Genomic DNA, 24,511 nt, shown 5'->3' on the forward strand with positions numbered 1-24,511 from the left:
ATTCTTGTCAATGTGGAAAAAAAAACACATATCATAACCATTAGTACTTGTTGCAAGCTATTGAGTATTTCATATGATGGGTACTGCTGCTTGTATTTAAGATATGAGGTAGATCACTTTTGTACAAAACTATCATCCTGAAAAACAAACTAGGAGCTGTGGTCGACATGTCAGCCCTATGAGCTGTGGACAACATGCCATTCCCAGGAGCTGAGGACGACATGCCATCCCTAGGAGCTGAGGACCTGTTTATAGCTCATCGTTTCCTTTAGTAGCCATTCATAGTTCTGTGTAGTGGATGAGGAACAAAGTAGTTTAAAAAATATTCAGAAAAACGAAACTGGAGCTCATCTCTTTAAGAGCTATTCAGATGAAAAAAATTGCTCGGCATGAGCTTGATCTATGTTTTCATGGTTATTAGTAGTAATGAAGATACATTAACCATACTCTCTTGATAATGCTGTAGCTGTTTCTTAGTACTTGTATCAACATATAAATTTTACAACTGGCAGTATGGGAATTTGACTAGTACATTTTTGTTTATAAGAAAGGGTAACAACATTATAAACTTCTTCATATCTGTGAATTATGAATCTTGATATACACACAAGGAGAACTAACATGCAACTGAACGTCAGTGTCAGGACAGCGCAGTCTCTGCTCACAAGAAGTGGGAATGCATGCAGGCTGCTGGATGCAGTGTAATGCCAGAGGTGAATGCCTAGTTCATTCAGAATTTATGAGTCCTTCTTATTTCTCTCATTCATTTTTTCTGAATAAACATATATTGAGAACATTTTCTGTTATCAACCTACAGCATCTTCAAATTGAGAATGTTCTACTTCATTGGAAAGCAGATGAAAACAAGAGAGAAAGTGGTGCCTCAACACTGTATAGCTACCATATCCACTACTACCAGGAAACATTACTTTTTAATAATGTTTATTAAATTATCTTTAAATAGCTCAATTCCCTGAAGATGAAAATTGATACAAAGAAGCCATTTGAATTTTTTTCACACTTCACTGAGTTATAAAAGCTGAATCCCAGGTTTTAAATTTATTTGTCCCTTTCCAAAGTACTGTAAGCCCTCCAGTAGCTACCCCATAATATTACCTAGTCCCATTAGAGAACTTTATGGAAGGAAGAAGCATGATGTTCTTTCCTTTTTTATTATAGAACTACAGATCCACTGTGTTTTAGAGTAATAGCTAGTAATGCCCCGGATATAGCTGTCATATGAAGAGTAGCTGTATTATGTAAGTACTGCCAGGTAGATCTGAAAGAAGGAAAAAAAATAATAAAATTTAAGGTAACTAAAATCAAATAGAATCTTTTATGCTTTTCTGAAAAGTGAATAAGCTTTTATTAATTTAGGCAGTAAAAGTATAAACTGGGATTGTCATGGAACTGGACCAGCATATGCAACCAAGTTAATTTATAATCCAAGCTGCTATGTGAGGTCATAGCCCTGAGAGATACTACAACACTGTGAATCATCTGGGTCTAAGTGTTCACTTAGCAAATACTTACGTGACTCCTGTACTTGCCAGGCATCATTATGACATAGATTCTGGGAAACCACAGAAGCCATGAAAGAAAGTGTGTAAGACGAGGGACCATTGGTGGAGCAGGAGCAGAAGGGGTTGGAAGCTGCTGGATGGTGTAGTAAAAGAAGAGTGGGCTTTAGGGTCTTTGGCGGCCTTGACTTGTCCTGTACTTCTTCTTGGTAGTGCATATCATGGGTTTTATAATAAGTACACATTAGTGTGATTTTTTTTAAAAGAAGTATGTATTATGTATACGTATATACACCCTGTGGCACCTTATGTGGCACCCCATAGACCTAGCAGTAGTGGGGTACCCTGGCCTGTGGTGGCTGGATCAAAACTTCAGTCATCCCTCATCTTAAGTTTCTTACTAATCCTGTAGCTTGCTATTTTTCCACAAGCTCTGACAACACAATGTGGGCTTTTATACCCATGGAATATGTGTAATAGAGTCATCCTCTAAGCAATGCTTCTCCACTTCATTTGTCTTTTTGTTTTGGTTTTATAGGATCAATGCTAAAGGCGCTCCCCTGAATATAAATAAGGTCTCCAACAGCCTGCTTAACTTTGGAAGAAAGCTCATTTCCCCAGCAATGGCGCCAGGCAGTGTTGGTGGCCCTATGCCTGGGGGCCACAGTGGCAGCTTATCTTCTGCTATGTCCTCCACCAGACCCTCCATAGAAACCCCAAGGCTTCATTTACAGCAGCAGCAGCAGCAGCAGCAGAGGCTAATGAAATCTGAAAGCATGCCAGTGCAATTGAACAAAGGTAAGGGAAAATTCTAGTAAATCCAACATCCCAGAAACAGAGACTCATGGAAACCCAGTACTTTAAAATCGTGCCCTTTTTAAGTTAGAATATCAGATACTATATTCTTAATTTAAAAAAGGTTTGGGGCCAAGGAGATGGCTCAGTCAGTGAGGGTCAGTGTTTGGGTCCCTGTTTGACTGTAATCTCAGTGCTGGAAAGGCAGAGACAGGAGGATCCCTGTGGCTCCCTGGCCAGCTAGACTAACAGAATGGATGAGCTCTGAGAGACCCTGTCTCACAAAACAAGATAGAGAACCACTGAGGAAGACATCCAACATCAACCTCTAACCTTCACACATACCTGCACACACATATCAGTGCTTACACACCTAAAAAATTACATATGGCCTTTAAGTTGAGCTTTCATTCTTGTTGATGCCAATCAACAGGTGCTGTGCAATAATTAGTGCAGATGTGCACATGAATGTGCGTGTGCGTGCCTGAACTGCCTCCATCATGGCTTCTCTTTTCTCTGTTGCTCTGCTTGCATGAAATACTGCATTGCATATAATTAATATTTAACGTTTATTAGAGTATTTAATTTACCTTCCATGAGAATATCTCATTTAAAATTGCATTCTCTTTATAATGCAGAACTAGCTGTCACACATGATTTAAAGAAAAGAAGACTCTAAACCATTAACATGTTGAAAATGTGTCTTAATAGCAGGAGACATGCCCACTTCCAGAATGGAAATGAATGTTATTTTATATATTTCTTAATTGTACTGTTTTATTGTTCCAAACAAATATGATTTCAATATTGCTTTGATAACAAGCTTTAGTCAGTTGTAATTCTAACTGATGGCAGGCAAATGAGTCAGAGAATTCTTAATGCTATAGCTTAAATTTTCTGGGAAACCAAGCCAAATGACTGTAGAAAGATAAAGTTGTGTCTCTAAGGAAATGCCAGTATTAATAACACAGTAAGTGAGAAAGGAAGAGTATGGAGATGAACAGTTGATGAAAACGAATCCCCAGATGTGAGAAGACAGCAGAGCACTTAGGCAGAGGATTTGGAACATACACGTCACTGGGGCATTGGTAACTGACCCTATCCTAAAGAGAACTGGACATGCCCATCACTGACTAGGGGATTGGTAACTCATCTTGTCCTGAAAGGAGCTGGTCCATATTTTATGGCACTTCCAGATTTTCCTTCTGGCACATTCTTATCATGTCAGTGTGTCCTCCAAAAAACGCTTGTCTGGCTTCCTTTCAAAGATAGCTATTCCTGCTAGTGCCCCTCCTGCTTAAGATAAGGAGCAGAGTGAATAGTTATAGAGGCCTTCCTCCTTCTGCCTGCTGACACTTGGAGCTCTGTTTTCTAATCCTTAAACAAAAGATTGAAACTGATCTCTAGATAGATCTCCCTGTGGTCTTGTGGTGAAGCATGCATTAATTTTGCAATGAAGAGTCCTTCCTCAACACTGGACCTTGATGTTGTCATTCCCACAAATACTCTGCCTTGCTGTTCTGTTTACAACTCTGCAAGCCTGGAACCTGAGGTCCATCAGGGGCTCCTGTGGAAAGGATCTATCTACTTATTGCCTTTGAGGATACAGAGTGCAATAGCCTTTTGAAATTGTATTTAATATTTATTTGCTTGTGGGAGAGAAAGGGGGAATAGAATGGCACTCCAGGGCTTCTTGCACTGCAAAGGAACACCAGATGCTTGCATCACTCTTTGCATCTGGTTTACATGGATAGTTAGAGAATGAAACTCCTGGCCAGTATGTTTTGCAAGCAAGTGCCTTTAACCACTGAGCCATCTCCTTAACCCCTCAATAGCTTTTTGATGTACTCTCCTGGAAAATTTGAAGGTTGCTTGTAAAAATACCTGTAAAAATGAAAAATGCTTATGGCCTTCCTAGGTTACAATTGGTTTGTGCTTCTAAAGGGAAAGTTGCATTTGCAACCCAAATTCACACGTTACTTGAAGTATGTTGTAGAATTTGGTGAGCCTTTGGGGGATGAGAGGTGATCTCCTCAAGCTATTTCCACTTGTTGTGATATGCTCCTATTTATAGGTTTTATTTCATTTATTTATAGGCTAATATATGTGTATTGAATTGGCTGACAGGGTGACATAATTACAACCCAATAATTTCTACGTGAGCTGGCCATGTTAGAAATTGTAATTGTAGTAGGTGATCATTGAAGGCATGTTCCTTAACTGCAAAGTTAACTTTTTACTACTACACATGGCACATCAAAGAAAAGCTTATTTTCTTTTGCTTGCTAGTCTCAAAACGACATAGGCCTTCAGATGCACTGTAGAATTGTTGAGTGACTGATCTGTAGAAGAGTAGACAAGGGGCGTCAGAGCCAGCCTCTTGTCACTGTGGCTTGGGTTCCTCACAGGACTCGCTGTGTTCCTTTCTTTTGGGGAACCCTAAGTTATGTCCCCTCACATTGCCTTTGTATGTTTAACTGTTTTTAAAATTTGAACACTATTTTAAGCATTTATTACAGGTCTAAGTTGTAAATGAAGTCTTGCCTATAAAAGTGTATGAAGTTAAGAGCATGTGATTCAAAGATGTGTTTTTGCATTTGTATGTACATGTGGTAACTTCTGAAATCTTTTCATTACTTAACATAAAATTAGAGTTTCCTTAGTCTTAGGAAGTTGCTCTAAAGATTAGTTAAAAGTAAACATTCTGATATAGGAAGAAATCAATTTCAAAAGAATGGCTTCTCATAAATGGTGTGTAACTTATTTCTGGATAAAAAGTCTTTCTAAGCAAGATAAAATCTTCTTGAAAAACTCTTGGTTGCTGGAGTTTCCTGCAGCTATTTGCTTTCGTTAGAAGCAACAGACACCAAACCACCACCGGGTGCACTCCACTCTGAAAGGAGTCATCTCCCTTTATAGTATTTCATGTCGGTTTGCTATGCTTGTGCTGTATTTTCTCTTCTATAGTTTCATTAATTTGATAAAAATATTACATTTAGTATGAAAAAATAAAGCTACCTATTCCATTTTTATAATTTCTAATTATTTTTTCCTATGAAATCCAGGCGATGTAGTTACAGGAAGCGATGCTCAGGTTTCTGTTCCTGTCCAGACTCTAACTGACCTCCAAGGTACAGTTACCATAGCAATCAATCAATATCACTCTCTCTCCCTCCCTCCCTCCCTCTCTCTCTCTCTCTCTCCCTCTCTCTCCTTCATTTGTCTCTCATCTTCATTGCTCTCTCCACAACTCCATTATTCCAGGTGCCCACCTTCCATTCACTACCATAGTTGCACCACTGAGTGGCACTGTTGGGTAGAACAAAAGTTCCCTCTCCCAGCACACAGTTGTGATGTGGCGCCAGGCTCTGATGTGGGTTTTCTATCAACTGCGCACAAATATAATTTACCCTATGTCTGTGCTTACTTGAACATACTTTGTACAGTAGCTGACACCAAGATGAAGTTTTTGTTGTTTTGAGGTCACGGTTTATGGGCTATGACTAGCCATATTCTGCCTAAAAGTGTTACAACCTGTTTTTTGAAGTGTTTTTAAGTACAGCCTTATGTCATGGATTTTATTAATACAATTAAACTACAGAATCACAAAACTCCATAAATAAGAATTGGCAGTGGTTAAAATAATATCATACCAATGTGTTTAGTGTACTTAAGAAATGCAGAATAATGATAACCTGTTTTCAGCATTTCTTGTAGAAATTAAAAATGTAAATATTTAAGATTTCCCCATTAATCTTTTATTTGCAATCTTTTAGATGAAATATGCCATGGAGAATACATTCATGTTAAATGGGAATTTTGACTAATTAAAGGATCTTGCATTCGAATTCAGACAACATGTCAGCAGCAGGGTATTAGAATTCATGCTAAGTTTCTCTTAGTTCAAAATACCCACGTCATAAAGTCATGCCAGTCAGGTTAATGTACTGTGCAGAATTCCCTTGTCTACACTGAGTTCATAATATTTTAAATATTAATAAATTTAATATTTCGATTTTTGTTTTATTTCACTTTGGACAATTTCACACATGTATATTCTCTTTCTTATCCCCTCCTACTCCTGCTAAGCTCCTCCTCCTTCCAAACTAGTCTTCATTCTACTTTCATGTCTTTTTGTGTGTGACCTGCTGAGTTTAATCAGTGCTGCCTACATGAGCATGGTGGGACTATTAGCTGAAGCATGGGCTGGCTGCCTTCAGGTGACCACTGAGGATCTTGGCTGCTCCCCCAGCAACCACTAGCTGCCAAGAGCTCCTTTGAGAGGGCCCAACAGTCAACAATATTTTATCTGGGCTTATTCAACAAGTATTTGTTCTGTACCTACTATGTGCCAAGCTCTGTTCTTCAGTCCCTTGATTTTCTTTCAAGCATCACCAGCTTCTTGACTATCTCTTCTCCCTCAGATGACCTAGATGGGTGACAGCTCTCTTTCTGAATACCATGTTCAGAATTGCTTGTGCCTCCTACCCTCTGACAGAGAAGGTATCAGTCAGACAGGGATGAGTCCAGCTGCTTGATGAGACATGAGTATTCAGTCAGTCATGATGACTCTGACAGTGTGGAGACAGTGACATGATACCCATTCTAGCAGGTGCCTTCTTGTTGCTGGGACAAAACCCCTGACTTGGAAGTGGCTTATGGGAGGAAAGGGAGAATTTCAGCTTATACTCTCAAGAAGTTTCATCATGGTGGTGAAAGCAGTGCAGAGGCTGGGCATCACATCTTGCACAAGAGTGAGCTAGCTGGTGAATACCCGGTAGGGATGGACCAATAAACCTTAAGGTCCACCCCCAGCAACACACCTCCAGCAAGGCTCCACCTCGTCCCCAAAGGCTCCATCCACTGAGGACTGAGAATGAGGTTTAATTAACAGCACATGTGCCCACAAGGACACTTCACATGCCAGCCACAACACCTGCCCTGACAAGGAAGGGTCACTTTGTGTTTTCATCAATGTATATTCTTTAGAGTGCCAAAAAGTCAGAGGAAGTAGACAGAAACCAAAATAGTTAGTGGTAACAGAAAACATCTCCTGTCTATGCCAAACAAGATCAATAATACTAAAAATTAGTGGTTGGGAAAATAAAACTCAGTCAGCAAAGTGCTTGTATCACAAGCATGAAAACCTGAGTTTGATCCCTAGTACCCACATAAAAATGCTGGGCATGCTGTTACCCACCTGGGAGGAGGAGACAGCATGATCCCTGAGTTCGCTGGCTAGCAAAGCTAGCATAACTGGAGAGCTCTAGACCAGAGACCCTCTCTCAAGAAAAGTTGACGGCATCTGAGGGACAACAGCCAAGGTTTTCCTCTAGCCTGCACATGCATGAACATGCACATACATGTACATGCAACAAACAGTAATAATAATAGGAGTTGGATTTCTTAATTAAGATGCCAACCCTTTCAACCCCTTTTAAAGTCCTACGTACAGTATTTCAAGAGTAGAGATACTTTTTATGGAAAATAATCTATTTAAACTTTTCAAGTGTCATTTTTCAAACTAATAAAGAAATGAAGTAACTATCAAACTTTCAATGATCTTTGATCATATGTAATCATTTTAAATAAGATTTTATGTATATGCCTTGTTGCTGTGCAATACCATAGTTATGTAAGTGGCTCTTTGTTTCCGTTTGGGGAGGTTTTTGAGGCAGAGTCTCACTCTAGCCCAGGCTCACCTTACACTCATGGTGATACTCCTACCTCTGTCTACTGAGTGCTGGGATTAAAGGTGTATACCACTTTGCAGAGATAAGTGTTTGTTTATGAATATGAAGTGATTGTAGCAGACAGCTTCAGATTCACTGAGATGAATTTCCAGACCAGGCAGGGTTATAGAGGAAGGGATATTTATTGAAGCTTACAGATCCAGGGGAAGTTTCGTAATGGCAGAAGAAGCTGACCTGTCTTCACAGGACCAAAAACAAGAGAGTGAAGCACAAGCCAAAAGCCACACAGCACATTTCAGGAACTCCAGCTAGGCAACTTTGCATATCTTTAAATTAAAATCTCAAATCCACAACCACACCTTAAGATTTGCGCATTGACACCGTCTCCAGACAGTTGGCTGTAGATACAAACTACAAATTAATAAAACACTGAATATATTGGGAGCCATCTATTCAAAGTACCACAGTGATATTTCATGATTTAGGACAAGAATTAATTTTTAGAAAAGTTTCAGTTATCATTATACATTATTGGTTGCAATCATGATATTGCAAAATTTGTTTCTTGAATATTCCACATATTTTCATAACCATAAGAATTTTTAAAGCTTGTGTTTTTTTGTATATATATATGTATATATATATATATATATATATATATATATATATATATATACATACATACATACATACATACATACATACATATAATTTGTGCTACACATATGCAACATATGTATACATTCACACACAAGGAGATATTAAAATATTTGGCAGATTGTTTTATATAAAAAGGGACCATCTTGCCCAGGTAACCACTGTTGAAATTCTTAAGGAAAACAAAACTTTTTACAATCCTACTTAGTTGTTAAAGGTATTAAGGGACAAAGGAGAAAAACCCTCCATATCACCCCCCCTTCCTGCCAGCCTATGTCCTCATGGGTAGCCACTGTTAAGTTTCATATTATTCTGTTCCGTAAGAAAATGTATTTTAAATCAAGGTGTAAGATGGGAGTCACATTAATTTCATAAACACTCACTTATCTGGAGATGGCTTTTCCTGGGTACCATCAAGAAAAACACACTACCAAAAATGTCCTCATGAAGTTGGCAAACAGAAAGTTGGTAGGACAAGAAGCAAGGAGACCAAGCCAACTAAGAAACAGACAGCTCCTAGTCTCAAGAGTGAGGAGACCAGCAAAAACTAGGCAAGATGTTCTCACAGAGGGTGTGTTAGCCACTGGCGGTAGCTGAAAGTGGAGATCCTAAAGCTGCAAAATCATTTCAGACAGACCAACGTGTTTGCTGTAAAGTGAAGTGGGATTGGAAGCATGGATTAGCCTGAAGGTGCATTCCTGTGGAGTACTTAACTTCAGAAGCTGCTAGATGGATGAGTTGTTCTTGGACTGAAAGCAAGGTCAGAATTTGGCCTTTATTTTCAGAAGGACTCATTCCATTTTTTCCTTAATCTAATTTTGGGCCACATGTCCTACAGGCCACTTGGCCCAGATTCCCATAAGTGAACTCGGGTGTTTTACCTTTGCCCAGCGTGGTCTCTGGAGTCTGTTCTGACCCCTGGCTCAGCCACTACCTTGCTGAATGGCTTTGGAGGTCATTTAACTTCTTGTTTGTAATAACAGAGTAAGAGCAACTACTTCCACATGCTATGGAATATTGTCCCACACATGTTCATAACACAGGCTCTAAAATGTTATCCCCCACCTGTTCATAATGAAGGCCTTAAATTGTTATCTTATGCCTGCTGGTAGCACCTGATGGGTTTTTGTCTGGTTTTTAGAATCAGACTGTGAGGGAACCCATCCAGCACCTTTGTGTTTTCTTAGTTGTTCTGATATTGCAAAACTCACATTTTTCTGTGCATGCCAGTACTCAATCAAACAGTGTCAAATTTCTGTTGTCAAGCTAAGCAAGGGTATAGTAAGGTGTGTTTCTCTTCTGTTCACTCTTTTTTTATTATTATTTTTTATTTGAAACAGAGAGAGAGAGAGAGAGAGCGTGCACATGCGAATGGGTGTGCCACGGCCTCTAGCCACCACAAACAAACTCCAGACACATGTGCCACCTTGTGCATCTGACTTATATGGGACCTGGAGAGTCAAACCTGGGTCCTTAGGCTTCGCAGGCAAGCACCTTAACCACTAAGCCATCTCTCCAGCCAAGATGTATGTCTTCAATGAACACACATCAACATTCTTGCCCTGAGTGTCACTCAAATACATGTGACACCAAGCTGTTCTGGGATAGGGGCCAGATGCCTCTTATTTCCTCCTGGCCACTGTATCAAGTCAAGTGAAGGTGTGTTGCTGTGGCCACGACACAGGGGCTTCCAGGCATCATCCTCTTTCCCTGTGCTGTGCCTTCCAGCCAAGGCTCCATGATATCCTATCATAGCTCTGGAACATCTTTTAAGTGTCTAACATTCAACTCCTGCAACTGGGCTAAGGTCTACTGGGATTCAGCCTGTCTATTTAGCCATATCCTCTTCCTTCTCACTGAGAATGATGAGAAAAAAGCCAAAAGTATATTATCCATGAGACACCTTAGAATCTTAGAGACATTATTTTCCCATCTTCTGCTGCTAAGCATTTGGCAATCACTGATGCCTAAGAATCTCCTGACAAGTAAGCTGCATTTATAAGGATGGAGCACAGGCACACAATGCTTTCTGAAGGCTACACTATACCTAGACATAGCTGTGTCCTAGCCAAAATAGTGACTTTATGCCTAGTTAGAATAGAGTACCTCCCCCATTAGACACAGCCCATTCTAGGGCACATGACTTGACAAGGAGAATGTAGCCTGGCTTTCAGCATCTCTGCTAAGCTATCATATGTGGCACAGGTATGGTGCCTAGAGCTAGTTAGCTGTAGTCTTGGGAGAGGACAGAGAAGTGCAGCTAGTATCTCATATGGTAAAGAGTTCCAACAGGAAAGAGCCTGAACATCTGCCACCCAGAGTGTAGCATATCAAGCTGCCAGCTATAGATTTGGGTCACCACTGGCTTTCCTCTAGATATGGTTCATATCTACTAGAGCGGTGCAGGGCTCTCGGAACCCTTCATGTAGATCAGAGCCCTTAGTGTTATCCACTGGGACAGAGCAGCTCATAGGTGAACTGGAGCTACACAGAACTAGATCACAGCTGATCAGATCTAGCAACCTGAGCCACCAGGTTTTGACATAAGGAATTCACCAACAGCCCTCATGTCCAAACCTGCCACTGTAACCACATGTTAAGCCCTTACCATCTCCTCCTCTGCCAGTGAGGTCAATGATGCCTCACTCCACAACCTTCTAGTCCTAGGGCACTTTTCTATGGGACTCCCATCATTTGTCTGGGATGAAGGCCAGATGAAGGTAAGTCTTGATGTGCCTGATGCTGCTCTTACAGCCTCAGCTTCCCTCTGACTCCCTGCTCCAGGGCTGGCTAACCAAGAGGGAGACCAAGTTCATGCTTAAGAAACCAGTTCCTTTTACAAAGAACTTGCTCCTTAATTTTTGCCTTCCCCTACCCCAAAATTGAAATAAGAAGGAAAACAAGCACTCTGCTGAATTTTATTACATTTTCCAAAATGGTATTTGGTGTTATTTTGGTTTCAATCAGGCTTTGCCAAATCTTACCCTCCTCCCACCGCCACCACACCCTCCTCTCAGTGGGTGTTAAGATATTGCCCCACAGTGCTGTTCTCTACACTTTGATCTGCTTACATCATATAGGCTTGTAGGACACTGTGTGGACAATCTACTGGTGCTACTATTTTGGAACCTTCTTAAGTGCACCAATTCATAGTGCTTGGCAGACCTTGTAGGTATTTCTGAAAGTCAGTGTATGTAGGCTGGGTCCCTGAGAGCCAGTGAGTGAGGGCTGTGTGCTTTCACTAATACCTGCTTACACAGGTGCCTTGAGAACAATCTGTATTCATCATACATATGAAGACTGTACAGTAAGTGTTCTGACAACTAAATGGTAAGGTGGAGAAGGAAAAGGAGGAAGATTTTTAGGGCCTCAGGATTAGTACTGGGGATGCAAGGAGTGGTACCGTGCTGGAGTTGAACCACTTTGCAGCTGCTGAGCTGTTGGATCCCTGGGGTGGGGAAGCCGTTCAGACTTGTCCACACTGAAGCCAGAGGGTAGCTTGTGTTCTTTGTTAACTGAAGTTAGTCCCTGTTTGGGGGTTAATCTCTCTGGAAGTGGAATGACCTTGAGCAAGGCAGTTGTCTTCAGCTGAGACCAATTTTTCAGAGAAGAACCCATGAAAGACACCAGCAGCCAGCATTCCCAGCAACTGTGGCATGTTCCTGCAGTGGGCTGGCCTGAGATGCCACAGCCACATGTATCAGGATGTGCCTCTAAGAATGGGATCTGATTTAGTACAACAGACATTGTTGATGTTCGTATTAGTGAAGAGTTGGTCCATAGTACTGCAGAACCGCCATGTAGCTTATGGGTCAGCTTGTGGGACATGGCCCTCAGCTGAGACAGACACAGCAGGGAAGGCAAGGGCAAGGTCTTGACTCCACCCCAGTCTGTTCTGTGTGCTAGACACATATTCATGCGCACACACACACACACACACACACACACACACAAACCTTCATTCTTCTGTCCAAGGCAAGACTGCTGGTACAGAGGCTTTTAAAAAGCCCCAGAGGAAATCCTCCATGACTATCTTTGGGGAGCATAGTCCACTGGTTACTCTCTTAAGTTTTTAATGCATGTTTCCAAAAGACACAGAAATGCTAGTAAGCTAACTTGCATAATTGAGAGAGTAAGCACTTTGTGTAGGTTTTATGAGTGAGATAGACCAAGTTCCCACTATGATTTTTATTTTTTTATTTTTTTTTGAGATAGGGTCACTTGCCCAGGATGACCTGGTACTCACTGTATAGTCCCAGGCTGGCCTCAAAACTCACAGTGATCCTCCTAGCTCTGCCTCCTGAGTGGTGAGATTAAAGGCATGTGCCACCACACCTGACTCAAGTTCCCACTAGGATGCAGAAATGCAGTATACCAAGGCTCAGATATGTGAACACTGTATATTCTTAATTTTCGGATTTCTTATTACTTAGGCAAGCTAAAGAAGTAAGTATATAATGAAGGTCAGAGGGAAAATGTGTAGCACTGTACATTTAAACTCTTGAACCAAGGAAAAGACTTCTTGGTTTCATTATGGAAACAGTTGATTTATAAAAATAGGATGCCTTCTTAAAGTTTTTTTTCTTTTTTAAAATGTTGTAAATTAGCCGGGCGTGGTGGTGCACGCTTTTAATCCCAGCACTCGGGAGGCAGAGGTAGGAGGATTGCCATGAGTTCAAGGCCACCCTGAGACTGCATAGTGAATTCCAGGTCAGCCTGGACCAGAGTGAGACCCTACCTCGAAAAACCAAAAAAAAAAAAAGTTATAAATTATCTTAAATGGAACAAAATAATAGATTCTAATTAAATTTTACTTATCTATCACATACTACATGGATTGACTATTTATGAATATATAATGCATAGCCCATACCTTATTTTAGAAAATATTCAAGGCAACTAACATACTTCATTTAGGATGCAAATGAGAAAGAAAAGTAATATTCCATAAAATTCTAACTTGCTCTAAGGATATAAAATTTAAGTGGCTCTACCTTGAAGTTTAGATTAACTCAGAATTTGAACTATTGTGTCAAACACTGAGAGACTAGAAAGTAACCAGAGTTAACAAAAGGAACAGTGAGGAAAATTTCCCAAAACTAAAGAAGCACGGCTGTTGTGGAGATTAAAAACAATCCAACAAGCAGGTGAAGTAAAAAGGGCCTTCCCTAGGAACCCCTCAGAAAACACGGAGAACTTCGGATGAGAAGAAACCTCTGAAGGTTTCTAGAGGAGCAGAGAGAAAAGTGTGTTTATAAGATAACCATCAGATAACACATTCTCAGTGATAAAACTGAAGGCCTGGAGGCATTTGAGTTTGTTTTCAAAGTACTGTGGGAAAGATGTTTTCAATTAGAATCTTACCATAGCCAAACTAGCATTCAGATAGAAAGATAAAATAGACATTTATGGGGCTGAGGAGGTGGCTCAGTGGGTAAGAGCACTTGCTAGGGTGCAGGCATGAGGATCTGAAGAGCCTAAGACTAGTCCCCAACACCCATGTCAAAACTGGGTGTGGTTGTACATGTGTGTAATCCCAGTCCTGTGGCAGGTGGGCAAAGACAGAATCTCTGGGGCTCATAGGTCAACCAGTCTGACAGAAAAGGCAGCTCTCCATTCAGGGAGAGACTATCTCATTCTACTCTGACTTATACACATGTGTATAAACTACACATACACATGCCACACACACCACACCACACATACTATACACACTCCTCAAAAATACACATTGATGCTCATGCAAGAGCTCAGGTCTACCAGCAAACCCACTTTCTTCTCTAGTCTCAAATCTTTATTGTGCACACCCATACTCCACCACTTGTAAATATGAAATTATGCTTCTAAGTACCTGTTGAATTAAAAAAGAAATCAGAAACAAACCTTAACATTTAAAAAAATATTTATTTGAGAGAGAGAAAGAGGCAAATGAAAGAGAGAAAATGGGCACACCAGGACCTCCAGCCACTGTGAACAAACTGCAGACACATGCACTACCTTGTACATCTGGCTTACATGGATACTGGGGAATTGAATCTAGGTCCTTAGCCTTCACAGGCAAGCACCTAACTACTAATCCACTTCTCCAGCCCAACCTTAACATTTTAAAAAGTCTGTGAGAATGACTTTTTTTAAATGCCAAATACCAAAACCCTGACAGATTAAGATAAATAATACTTAGAAAAAATGTAATTATTAGAAAATAAGAAAGATGGCAAAATTACCTAAATATGTAGTTCAAGAAAATACAAAAACAGACCCAAATAAAGGGGTAAGTGAGGATAAAAGGTGAGATTCTTTAAGAACAAGGAAGCAGTCTCACACTTAGTGCATAATCAAGCATAGTCAAGAATGAATGATAATGGAAAAAACTGCTGGCCATGGCCACAAAACTCTAGTTCCATGGGGGAGCAGAGACCACAGCATCGCTAGGGCTTGCACAAGTTCTGGAGTCAGTAAGAAACTTGGCTGCAAGAAAAAGAGAAAGAAAGAAAGAAAAAGAAGCATGCGAGATGAGGAAACCCAGGTTCTTCCCAGCTGCTGCAGGTGAGCACAAGGGCCCCTCAGACGCCTCAGTGCACTGTGGACAAGAGTGAAAGAAAATGGCCAAAATACATTCTGTATGTGCATGAAATTGTCAGAAATAATGAGCCAGAGGGCTGGGGAAACTGCTTAGTCAGGAACACATGAGGACCTGAGTTTGAATTCTGAGCACCCCTGTAAATGCTGGGCGTGGAGGCCCACTTATAATGCCAGCACATGGAAGGTAGAGACAGGGTATCCATGGGCAGCTGGCTAGCTAAAGGAGCTGGATTAGTGAGCTGGGTTCAAGCGAGAGCACTGTCTCAGTAAATAAAGTGTAGAGCATTTGAGGATGGTACAGGACATCAGTGTATGCACATTACACACACAAGGAAATGCGAGAAAATCCACTGGCACATGAAAGAAGGATTATAATGAAGTTAAACATACAGAAGAATGGTGTTTCTTTAATTCTAATAGATTATTATATACAGCTTTATAAGTTGACATCTTAAAGGTTTTCTCCTGATGTCCAAAAATTACTACAAACTTGCTTGTAAATTAGCCACACAAATTTATTATTCAGTGATTTTTTTGGCACAGGAGTCACTGAGTTAAAGCCAGCATCAGAAGGCTCTGCAGGAGAATCTGTTCCCTTGCATATTTGCAGCGTGAGCAGAATTCAGTTCCTTGTAACTGTAGGACCAAGGTGTCTATTTCCTTACTGGCTATCAACTAAGGACTGTTCCCAGCTTCTGAAAGGTACCATATTTCTTGGCTCCTGGCCCAGTTTCTCTATTCTCAGAGCTATCCATGGAAGTCCCTCTCATGCTTCAACTCTCTCCTCCTCTTCAGAACACACCTAAAGCAACAATGGCATCTCTGAGCCATGCTTCTCCCTTCCTCTTCTGCTTGAAGGACTCATGATTAGATTGCCCAACCATGAAAACCCAAGATGTTCTCTCTCCGCCACTCAATCAGGCCTGGAAAGTCACATGTGTGCTCATAGTATTATACTCATAGCTTCCAGGACTTCAGGAGATAGACATTACTCTAACTGCCTTCCACGTAGCCTAAAAACAAAAATGTAACACAGGCCTGGGGAGATAGTTAAGTCAGCAGTTAAGGTACTTGTCTGTAAAGCTAACAACTCAGGTTTGATTCCCCAGTACCCACATAATGCCAGATGCACAAAGTGGCTCATGTGTCTGAAATTTGTTTGCAGTGGCTGGAGGCCCTACTGTACTTACCTTCTTCCTCTCTTTCTCCCTCTCTTCCCCCTCCCTCTCCTTGCAAATAAATAAAATGTAAAAAATAAGTAAAGGAATAAAATGCATGGTGTTACACTCCTGTAATCAAAGCACTCGGGAGACTGAAGCAAGAACATCATCACATGTTGAAGACCAACAAACCTTGAAAATATAAATGGTCACAGAAGACTACATATTAACATTATTCTGTTTACATGGTATGTCCACAAGAAGCCAGTCCATAGAGGCATAAAGTGACTCATGACTGCCAGGGCCTGTGGAGGTCAGAATACTAGGAGCAGTGGCTCCTGAGAAGAGTAGTCTCTTAGAGGTGATAGAATGTCTAAAAATAGATAACGGCAGTGGTCACGCATCTCCCTGGACATACTTAAAAAACTGAATTATACACTTTAAAAAGGTGAGTGTTATTATATATGAACTATAGCTCAATAAAAGTAGTTATTAAGAAGTAGATTTCACATTTAATCTATTTATAGTGAGAATTGTTTTGCATGTTAATGGCATTTTTTAAAAGAGAAAATAAGGGCTATAGAAATAGATGGCTTAGCTGTTGATGTGCTTCCCTACAGTGCCAAAGGACCCAGGTTCAGTTCCCAGTACCCACTTAAGCCAGATGCACAAGGTGGCACAAGTATCTGGAATTTGTTTACAGTGGCTAAAGGCCCATTCTCACTCTCTCTCACTCATAAATAACAAGAGAAAATAAATTAGTAGATGTTTCCCCTAGATCTTTTTCCAATCAAATATCTACTAGCCTATTGAGATCATTGACATGAACAATCAACCCAGCTGCCAGACACGAGCTGGGACCCTCCACAAGAAGAGCATGAAATCCCGTCAAAACCTGAGGCAACTCATAATCCAAACCCCACTGAGGAGAACTCTCCATGGAATTGGGATAGGAGGAGGTGGATGGTACTAATACATGATGTATCCATACAAAGTTTCTACTTAAAAAAAAAAAAAGAAAAACAAACTTTAGGAAGAAAAAAAAAAAAGCTCTGATGAATCCTAGGGTTGGATTCATTTAAAAAAAGAAAGAAAGAAAGAAACCTGGGATTGGTTCTGAACAACCATGTGAGAAGGAGGAGGCTTCTGGGGCAATAGACTTGCTGTGAGACCAGGGCCAGGGCAGTGGGAATACACAATATAGCCTGACTACAACATGGTGACTCATCCAAGACCTAAGACCTTCATTGTCAGTGCTGGGGACTGCAGGTGCTGCCGATGTAATGCAGGCGTAGGCATAGCAAGGAACACCGAGAGCTATCATTTTGTCTCATTTCCAGATTGGGCAATAGGCTAGGGGTTGCCTTATATCTGCTCCACAGTTAAGCCAAAGGAAAGAAGCTCTTTTGAGAAATGCTGCTCAAAGATTCACATTTTTAAAATCACTTATGTACAGTATAGTAGGTTTTGTCCGTACAATTAAGAACTCATTCCATTACTAAAGGGAAAGTCAGTTATTTATTTATTGTTTCTTAAAATTGGACTTTGAAGTTTTTTAATGTGTTTTTATTGTATAAATAAACTTCACTGTTTTAAAATATCAGCAATATTCTACTTTTTAAAAGTAATATATTTAGGCCCAGCATTGTGACACATGCCTGTAATCCCAGTCCTCAGGAGACAAAGGTAAGAGGATCACTGTGAGCTCAAGGCCAGCCTGAGACTACACAGTGAATTCCAGGCCAACTTGGGCTGGAGCAACACCCTACCCTGAAAAAAAAAAATAATATATTTGAATTATGCCATAACATCTTTGTTAGTGGTGTAACAAAGTGATGTCATAGTTAATCATCATTTATTAAAACCAGCATGTTCAGTAGTTTAGTGACAGAGTCTAGTGTTTCATGATTGCTAATGTTTCTTGCAGGACAAAGTTCTAAAACCATCTGTTCATCTCCAAGCACTGAGAGCTTGTCTGGGGGCAGAGAGTCTACCGGCTCCCCACCTTTATCTGCTACTAAGAAAGACTCCTTTTTCAGCAACATCTCCCGTTCCCGCTCACACAGCAAAACTATGGGCAGAAAAGAGTCTGTAAGTATTTAAGGACAGTTTTGGGTTTTTTTTGTTTTTTGTTTTTTTTTTGTTTTTTTTTTGTTTTGTAATCCTTCATTTTACTCTAGAGGGCTACATTTATGAAAGCACCTCTTGTGCCCAGTTTTGTGTTGCTCTTAAAACTTCTATACAGTAAGTCAATTTTTTTTTTTTTGGTAGGGGGGTGTTCAAGGTAGGTGTTTACTCTAGCTCAGGCTGACCTGGTATTCACTATGTAGTCTCAGGATGACCTCGAACACAGTGATCCTCCTACCTCTGTCTCCCAAGTGCTGGGATTAAGGACATGCACCACCACGCCCGGCCAGTCAAATTCTTTTATTATATCTTAATGTTCTCATTCTAGCTTAGTACGATTTTAAGACTATTATCTGTCTGTATTTCTGTATTATTTTAAGCCTTTCTGCAATGTATAGGCTATATTTTCTAGGTGAAAATAATCATATTTACTCCTCTTGATGCCTTTTATTGTCTAAAAAATAAAGAGAATAAAATTGAGCTAAGTCTTCAAGTTGGTAGCAAATTAAGAGTTGGACAGATGTTTGTAAAAGATATCATTATATGGGTGTTAAAGTCCCTAGACACTGGGCTAGAGAGATGGCTCAGCAGTTAAGGCACTTGCCTACAAATCCTAATGATCCAAGTTCAATTCCTCAGTACTCACATAAAGCCAGATGCACAAAGTGACACATGTGTCTGGAGTTCATTTGCAGTGGCTGAAGACCCTGAAGTGTCCATTCTCTCCCTCTCTCCCTCCCTTCCTCTCCTCTCCTTGCAAATAAATAAATAAAAATTTTAAAGTCCCTAGATATTCTAAACTCACAAAAACTAAAACAACAAAAAGCCATCGCTATGCTGAAATGTGAAAGTGGTTAAATGTTTAGAAGGTTGACCTTTCATTACCCAGGAGTCCTGCTGTGCTGGGCATGGTGGGCCATGGGGGTACCTCCCTGTAGCTCTCTGGAGGCAGAAGCAGGAAGATGAGATGCCTTGAGCTAGCCTGAGCTACATACAAGTTTACTGTCTGCTACATAGAGAAGCCCTGTATCATAAAAGAAAAAGTTTTGTGGTTTTGAAAGTGGCTGTTTATTCATGAAGTCAGTTTTTCCTCTTGTTTTTCAAAGATACCTTGGAGGTTTACTTCATTAAGGTTAAAGTTTTTATTAAACCCTGGTTTATTTTTATTTTTTACATTTTTTGATTTTTTGAGATAGGGTCTCACTCTAGCCCAGGCTGACCTAGAATTCACTATGTAGTCTCAGGGTGACCTTGAACTCATGACAGTCCTCCTGCCTCTGCCTCCCTAGTGCTGGGACTAAAGACATGTGCCACTGTACCCAGTTTTACTTTTGTTGGTGGTAGTAGTGATTACAGTCTTATTACCTTTAGTCTTTATGTTTTATTTTGCATAATGTCAATAACAGTCAGTACTTAGTTCTTCCAGAAGTCTGGTTTATTTGGTAATTTTTTTGACTCTTAAATCAGTTTTGCTTATTTTAGCATTATTCTGTGATTGGTGCCAGTTTTTTTCTTTTGGATTTTTTTTCAACATAGGGCCTAACTGTACCCCAGGATGACTTACTCTGTAGCCCAAGCTAGCCTCAAAATCACAGAGACCGGGCTGGAGAAATGGCTTAGTGGTTAAGTGCTTGCCTGTGAAGCCTGAGGACCCCAGTTCAAGGCTCGACTCCCCAGGACTCACACTAGCCAGATGCACAAGGGGGCGCGCGCGTCTGGAGTTCGTTTACAGTAGCTGGAGGCCCTGGTGCTCCCATTCTCTATCTGCTTCTTCCTCTTTCTGTCTGTCACTCTCAAGTAAATAAATTAAAATTTTAAAAAATCAAAAATTATTTTAAAAAAATCACAGAGACCTTTCTACTTATGCCTCCCAAGTGCTGGGATTAAAGGTGTGTGCCATCAATCATGTCCAGCTCCAAGTTTATTTTTCTTCTTTTCTTTTTTTTTTGGGGGGGGGCAAGCCAAACAGACTGGCTCCAAGTTTTTTTTTTCTTTTTTTTTATTTAATGCAAGAGAGTGAGAGAGAGAATTGGCATACCAGGGCCTCCAGGCACTGCAATCGAACTCCAAATGTTTGTAACACTGTGTATCTGGCCTGTGTGGGACCTGGAGAGTCAAACATGAGTCCTTAGGCTTTACAGGCAATAAGTTTATCTAAAAACAAAACAAAAGAAGAATCTGACAGCAGAATCACAGGAAATGGAGGGTGGCATCTTGACTCCAGCACTGTCCTTAGGGCAAGTGATGACCTCATCTCCCTCCCCTCTCCAACCCCCTTGGCCTTCCTCCATCATCTGTCTCCATCCCCATCATCTCTATAAGACACACAGATGCCAGACTGGACCATAATGAATTCTGCCCAGGAGGTGAGCTCAAGCAAAGCAATTATCACAGAGCCTGGCGAGAAACTCCTGAGGGTTTGAGTCATGCTAAATTAAATGTGTCATTGATAACTTTTGTTCCTTCCAGTGACCTGTCTGTAAAATTAATGTTTATATGCTCTTTCAATGCCACAATGCCCTGGGGACAGTTATTTGTGCCCTGAAGTGCATATATGCCTGGCAGAGAGGGAAGAAATGAGGGCTTTGATTTATCCTAAGCAGAGGGAAGTCAACCAGCCAGAAACCAGGTTGTGGAGTTGTAGTGCTGCCTACCTGTTTTCCCCTCACGAGCATGAGCACTTTGTCTTACAGTGTCTCCCTGCTAGTAAACCTGTCCCTGGCATCTCATCATTAATCCTTTAAAACACCACGTTAACTTTGCCAGGAAGTTCTGGTCTTAATTTATAGAAAGCACAAAAGTGAGCTGGGGGGTTGGCTCAGTGGATAAAAGTGTTGGTCACAAATTATGCTCCTCTAGGAAGAAGGGAGGAAGAGACAGAATCATTAGAAGATTGTAGGCCACTGGTCTTGTACTTGACAGTGAACAAGATCCCCTGACTCCAACATGTAGAGGGCAAGGACCAACACCAGAGGTTGTCCTCTGACCTCCAAACACATGCTGTGGCAGGCATGCATGCACCTGCATGCATTTATAACATTCCCCACGAAAGCATCCCTGTGGATTGCTTAACTGGCTCGCCTAAGCTCAACCTTGGCACAGAGTATTTGTCTGCTTATAAAATACAGTTGTCATGAACAGTTTTCTAAAGATCTAGAAAAACAATAGCTAAGACCTTTCTCAATCCTGAAAGTACAGTACTATTAAAGTATTTTTAAACCCCTTTAATATATAGATCACTGAAAGAAAAAATAAAGTCCCCAAACAGCCCTTTCATTGAAGAGCATGACTGCCAATTCTTGCTGAGTGTGTTTGAACGATGCTATCTATGATACGGTCTATCACCATATTGTCTTTATACTTGCCGCCGCCCCCCTCCATCCCCACATTTATCTATGCTGCAAGTAGTTTCACGCTGCTAGGATGACCATCCAAACCAGACACAGTTTATGGGAGGAAGGGGTTTATTTCAAGCTTACAGATCCAGGGGAAGTTCCATTCATGGCAGAAAAAAAAAACTGTCTCCTATTCATAATTCCAAGCAGAGAGAAAAACTTCAAGCAAAACATCAGCATTAGCTCACATACCAAAAAGCATCAAGCACAAAACCAACCACAGCAAGCAGGACCCCAGAGCTCAGCCCTCTCTGCATACCTTTGGGCTTGAAATCAGATATGCCCCAAATACACCTTAGGACTGGACCCCAGGATCTGGCCCCAGTGACACCTCCTCCAGTCAGATGGCTAGAGACCCAAGTTACAAGCTTTAATAAACACCAGAGTCTATGAGGTCACACATCCAAACTACCACAATTGAGAAACTGAGGACTACACTTGAATTTCTGCTGTTCTTGCTGTCTCACAGTTTCTTCACCTTTGATATTCTTTCTATCCAACTTTAAATTTTCCTCTTTCCTAGTTTGCTTGTGAATGAACTCATGAAGATGGTCTGATCCCATTAACTAAACCATATCCCACCTGTCTCACCCCTGAATAGAAAGGGCCTTTTAGAATTGCCTCCAGGTTATCACTGACGTGTGGGGGGGGGTGTGTGTGTACATGTGCATGTGCCACAGCATGATGTGTGTGGAGATCAGAGGACAGCTTTTGCATAGGTCCCTTTCCACCAAGTCACAGTTTTTCATGATCTCACTGTGCTCACATGGGGATTCTGGGAAATTGTCCTGTCTCCCCCTCTCATCTTACCTTCCGTGTGCTGAGATTACAGAAGCCTGCCATGGCTTCTGGCTTGTACATGTAGTCTAGGGAATCCAGTGCAGGTTCTCAGGATTGAGCAGCAAGGGTTTTATCCACTGAGCCATCAACCCAGCCCCCTCACTCTGACCTTTTAGTCTTTATCATCTTTCTACTCTGAGAGGCCTCTCAAAGAGAAGATGGTTTTTAACACTGACTGGATTCTTCCATGTTCTCCTTTACAAGTAAAACAACTGTAGATTCTATCGTCATCCTCTTAATACATCCACGTACACTGACCTCCATGAGATCTATGCAGACGGTGGAGGCAGCTCACACGCAGAACACCCCCAGCTGAACCAGTGAGAAGTGCTGCCACAGTACGTGACTTCACATTGCCATTGGTCTGGACTTCAGGCAATCTTTTGGGGTTGAAGCACATTTGTGTACCTAACTTGCAGCTCTTATTTAAGCAGCATGTTATAAAAATGCATATTCCATAAAATATCAAGAAAAATATTTTTTACAATGAGATTGAAGAAAAGGATTAAATCAACACGGTACCACTCTGTGATGGTCTTGACCTTTTTGCAAATCTGAAATTCAACTTTAAGCAGTAGTCGTATTGTAACATCCTCCAGTGTTGAAGCTATGACGTACATCCTTCCTATCACCAGAACAGGCCAGCCTTTGCCCACAGCTGTGATTTGGATTGGGTTCACCTTGAAAGGTGCCCATGGCTGCAGGGCCCCTTGGGAAGGCAGATGTGGGGAACTCCAGCCTTACTGCAGGGTCAGTGCTCAGGTCTCACTTATGTTCTGTTAATGGTTAGTGCTGCCATGATGTGTAGACTACTGACTTTGTTGAACAGTTGCTATGTCAGTTGCCTTCTCCTTGTCAGAACAAAGCACCCAGCCAGAAGCAGCTTTGAGAAGGAAAGAGTTGGTTTCCGCTCAGTCCCAGGGGCGAGTCCATGAGGTGAGGAAAACACAGAAGGAGCAGGAAGCCAGCATCGCCTGTCAGAGCACAAGGCGGAAGTAGACAGCAGCAAGTGGGGCTGGCCTGGAAGGCCCAGAGCCCTCTCCCTAGAGTCCCACAACCTTCTGGAGTAGGGACACCAGCTGGGGATTAAGTAGTCAAACACTTGAGTCTTTGGGGCACTTTTTACATTCAACCCACCAGTTACTTTCTTAGGGAAAAAAGTATAAATTTCATTGTCGGGGATGGATACATCTTTAAATAAGTAATGTTCAGAATAGTCATCTCAGAGCTTAGGGAAATGGCTCAGTGGACAAAGCATGTTCCATGCAAGCATGAGGACCCAGGTTCAGATCCCCAGTACCCAGGTAAAATGCCCAGTAGTCAAGACATCCTGTAATCCCAGCACACAGCAGGCAGATACAGATAATCCCAGGGACAAACTGAGCCAAATCAGCAGCTGCAAGTTCACATCAGAGACTCTGCTTTAGTAACAACAATGGAGACCAACTAAAGAAGACAACACTGGACACCAGCCTCTGGCTTCTGCACATGCACATTCACTCGTACATGGATTCAAATCTGCATACACGCATGCAAATACACATGCAAAAAATAGTTCAAAGTGGCATATATGTTCCGCCAAATGCCTGCTTTGCAGAGTTATGCATCAGAAACCATAGGACAGGCTGGAGAAACGGCTTATCGATTAAGGCGTTTGCCTGCAAAGCCAAAAGATCCCGGTTCAATTCTCGAGGACCCATGTTACCCAGATGCACGGAGGGAGGGGGTCATGTATCTGGAGT

The 24,511-nt window shown here is 41.2% G+C and overlaps 1 protein-coding gene across 4 annotated transcripts in view; it reads left to right on the forward strand.

Moving 5' to 3' along the window:
* The window catches only part of Tbc1d5 (TBC1 domain family member 5), a 453,289-nt gene that overhangs the window by 396,623 nt on the left and 32,155 nt on the right, over positions 1-24,511 (forward strand). For 3 of the 4 annotated variants that reach the window (XM_045136200.1, XM_045136202.1, XM_045136201.1), the window contains 3 exons: positions 2,059-2,318; positions 5,381-5,446; positions 18,335-18,498. In XM_045136200.1, the coding sequence (XP_044992135.1) occupies positions 2,059-2,318; positions 5,381-5,446; positions 18,335-18,498 (490 nt within the window). The remainder of the gene's footprint in view (positions 1-2,058; positions 2,319-5,380; positions 5,447-18,334; positions 18,499-24,511) is intronic. The other variant, XM_045136203.1, reaches the window with a different exon arrangement.

This window comes from Jaculus jaculus, chromosome 16 (genome assembly GCF_020740685.1).
Source record: "Jaculus jaculus isolate mJacJac1 chromosome 16, mJacJac1.mat.Y.cur, whole genome shotgun sequence".
NCBI lineage: Eukaryota > Metazoa > Chordata > Mammalia > Rodentia > Dipodidae > Jaculus > Jaculus jaculus.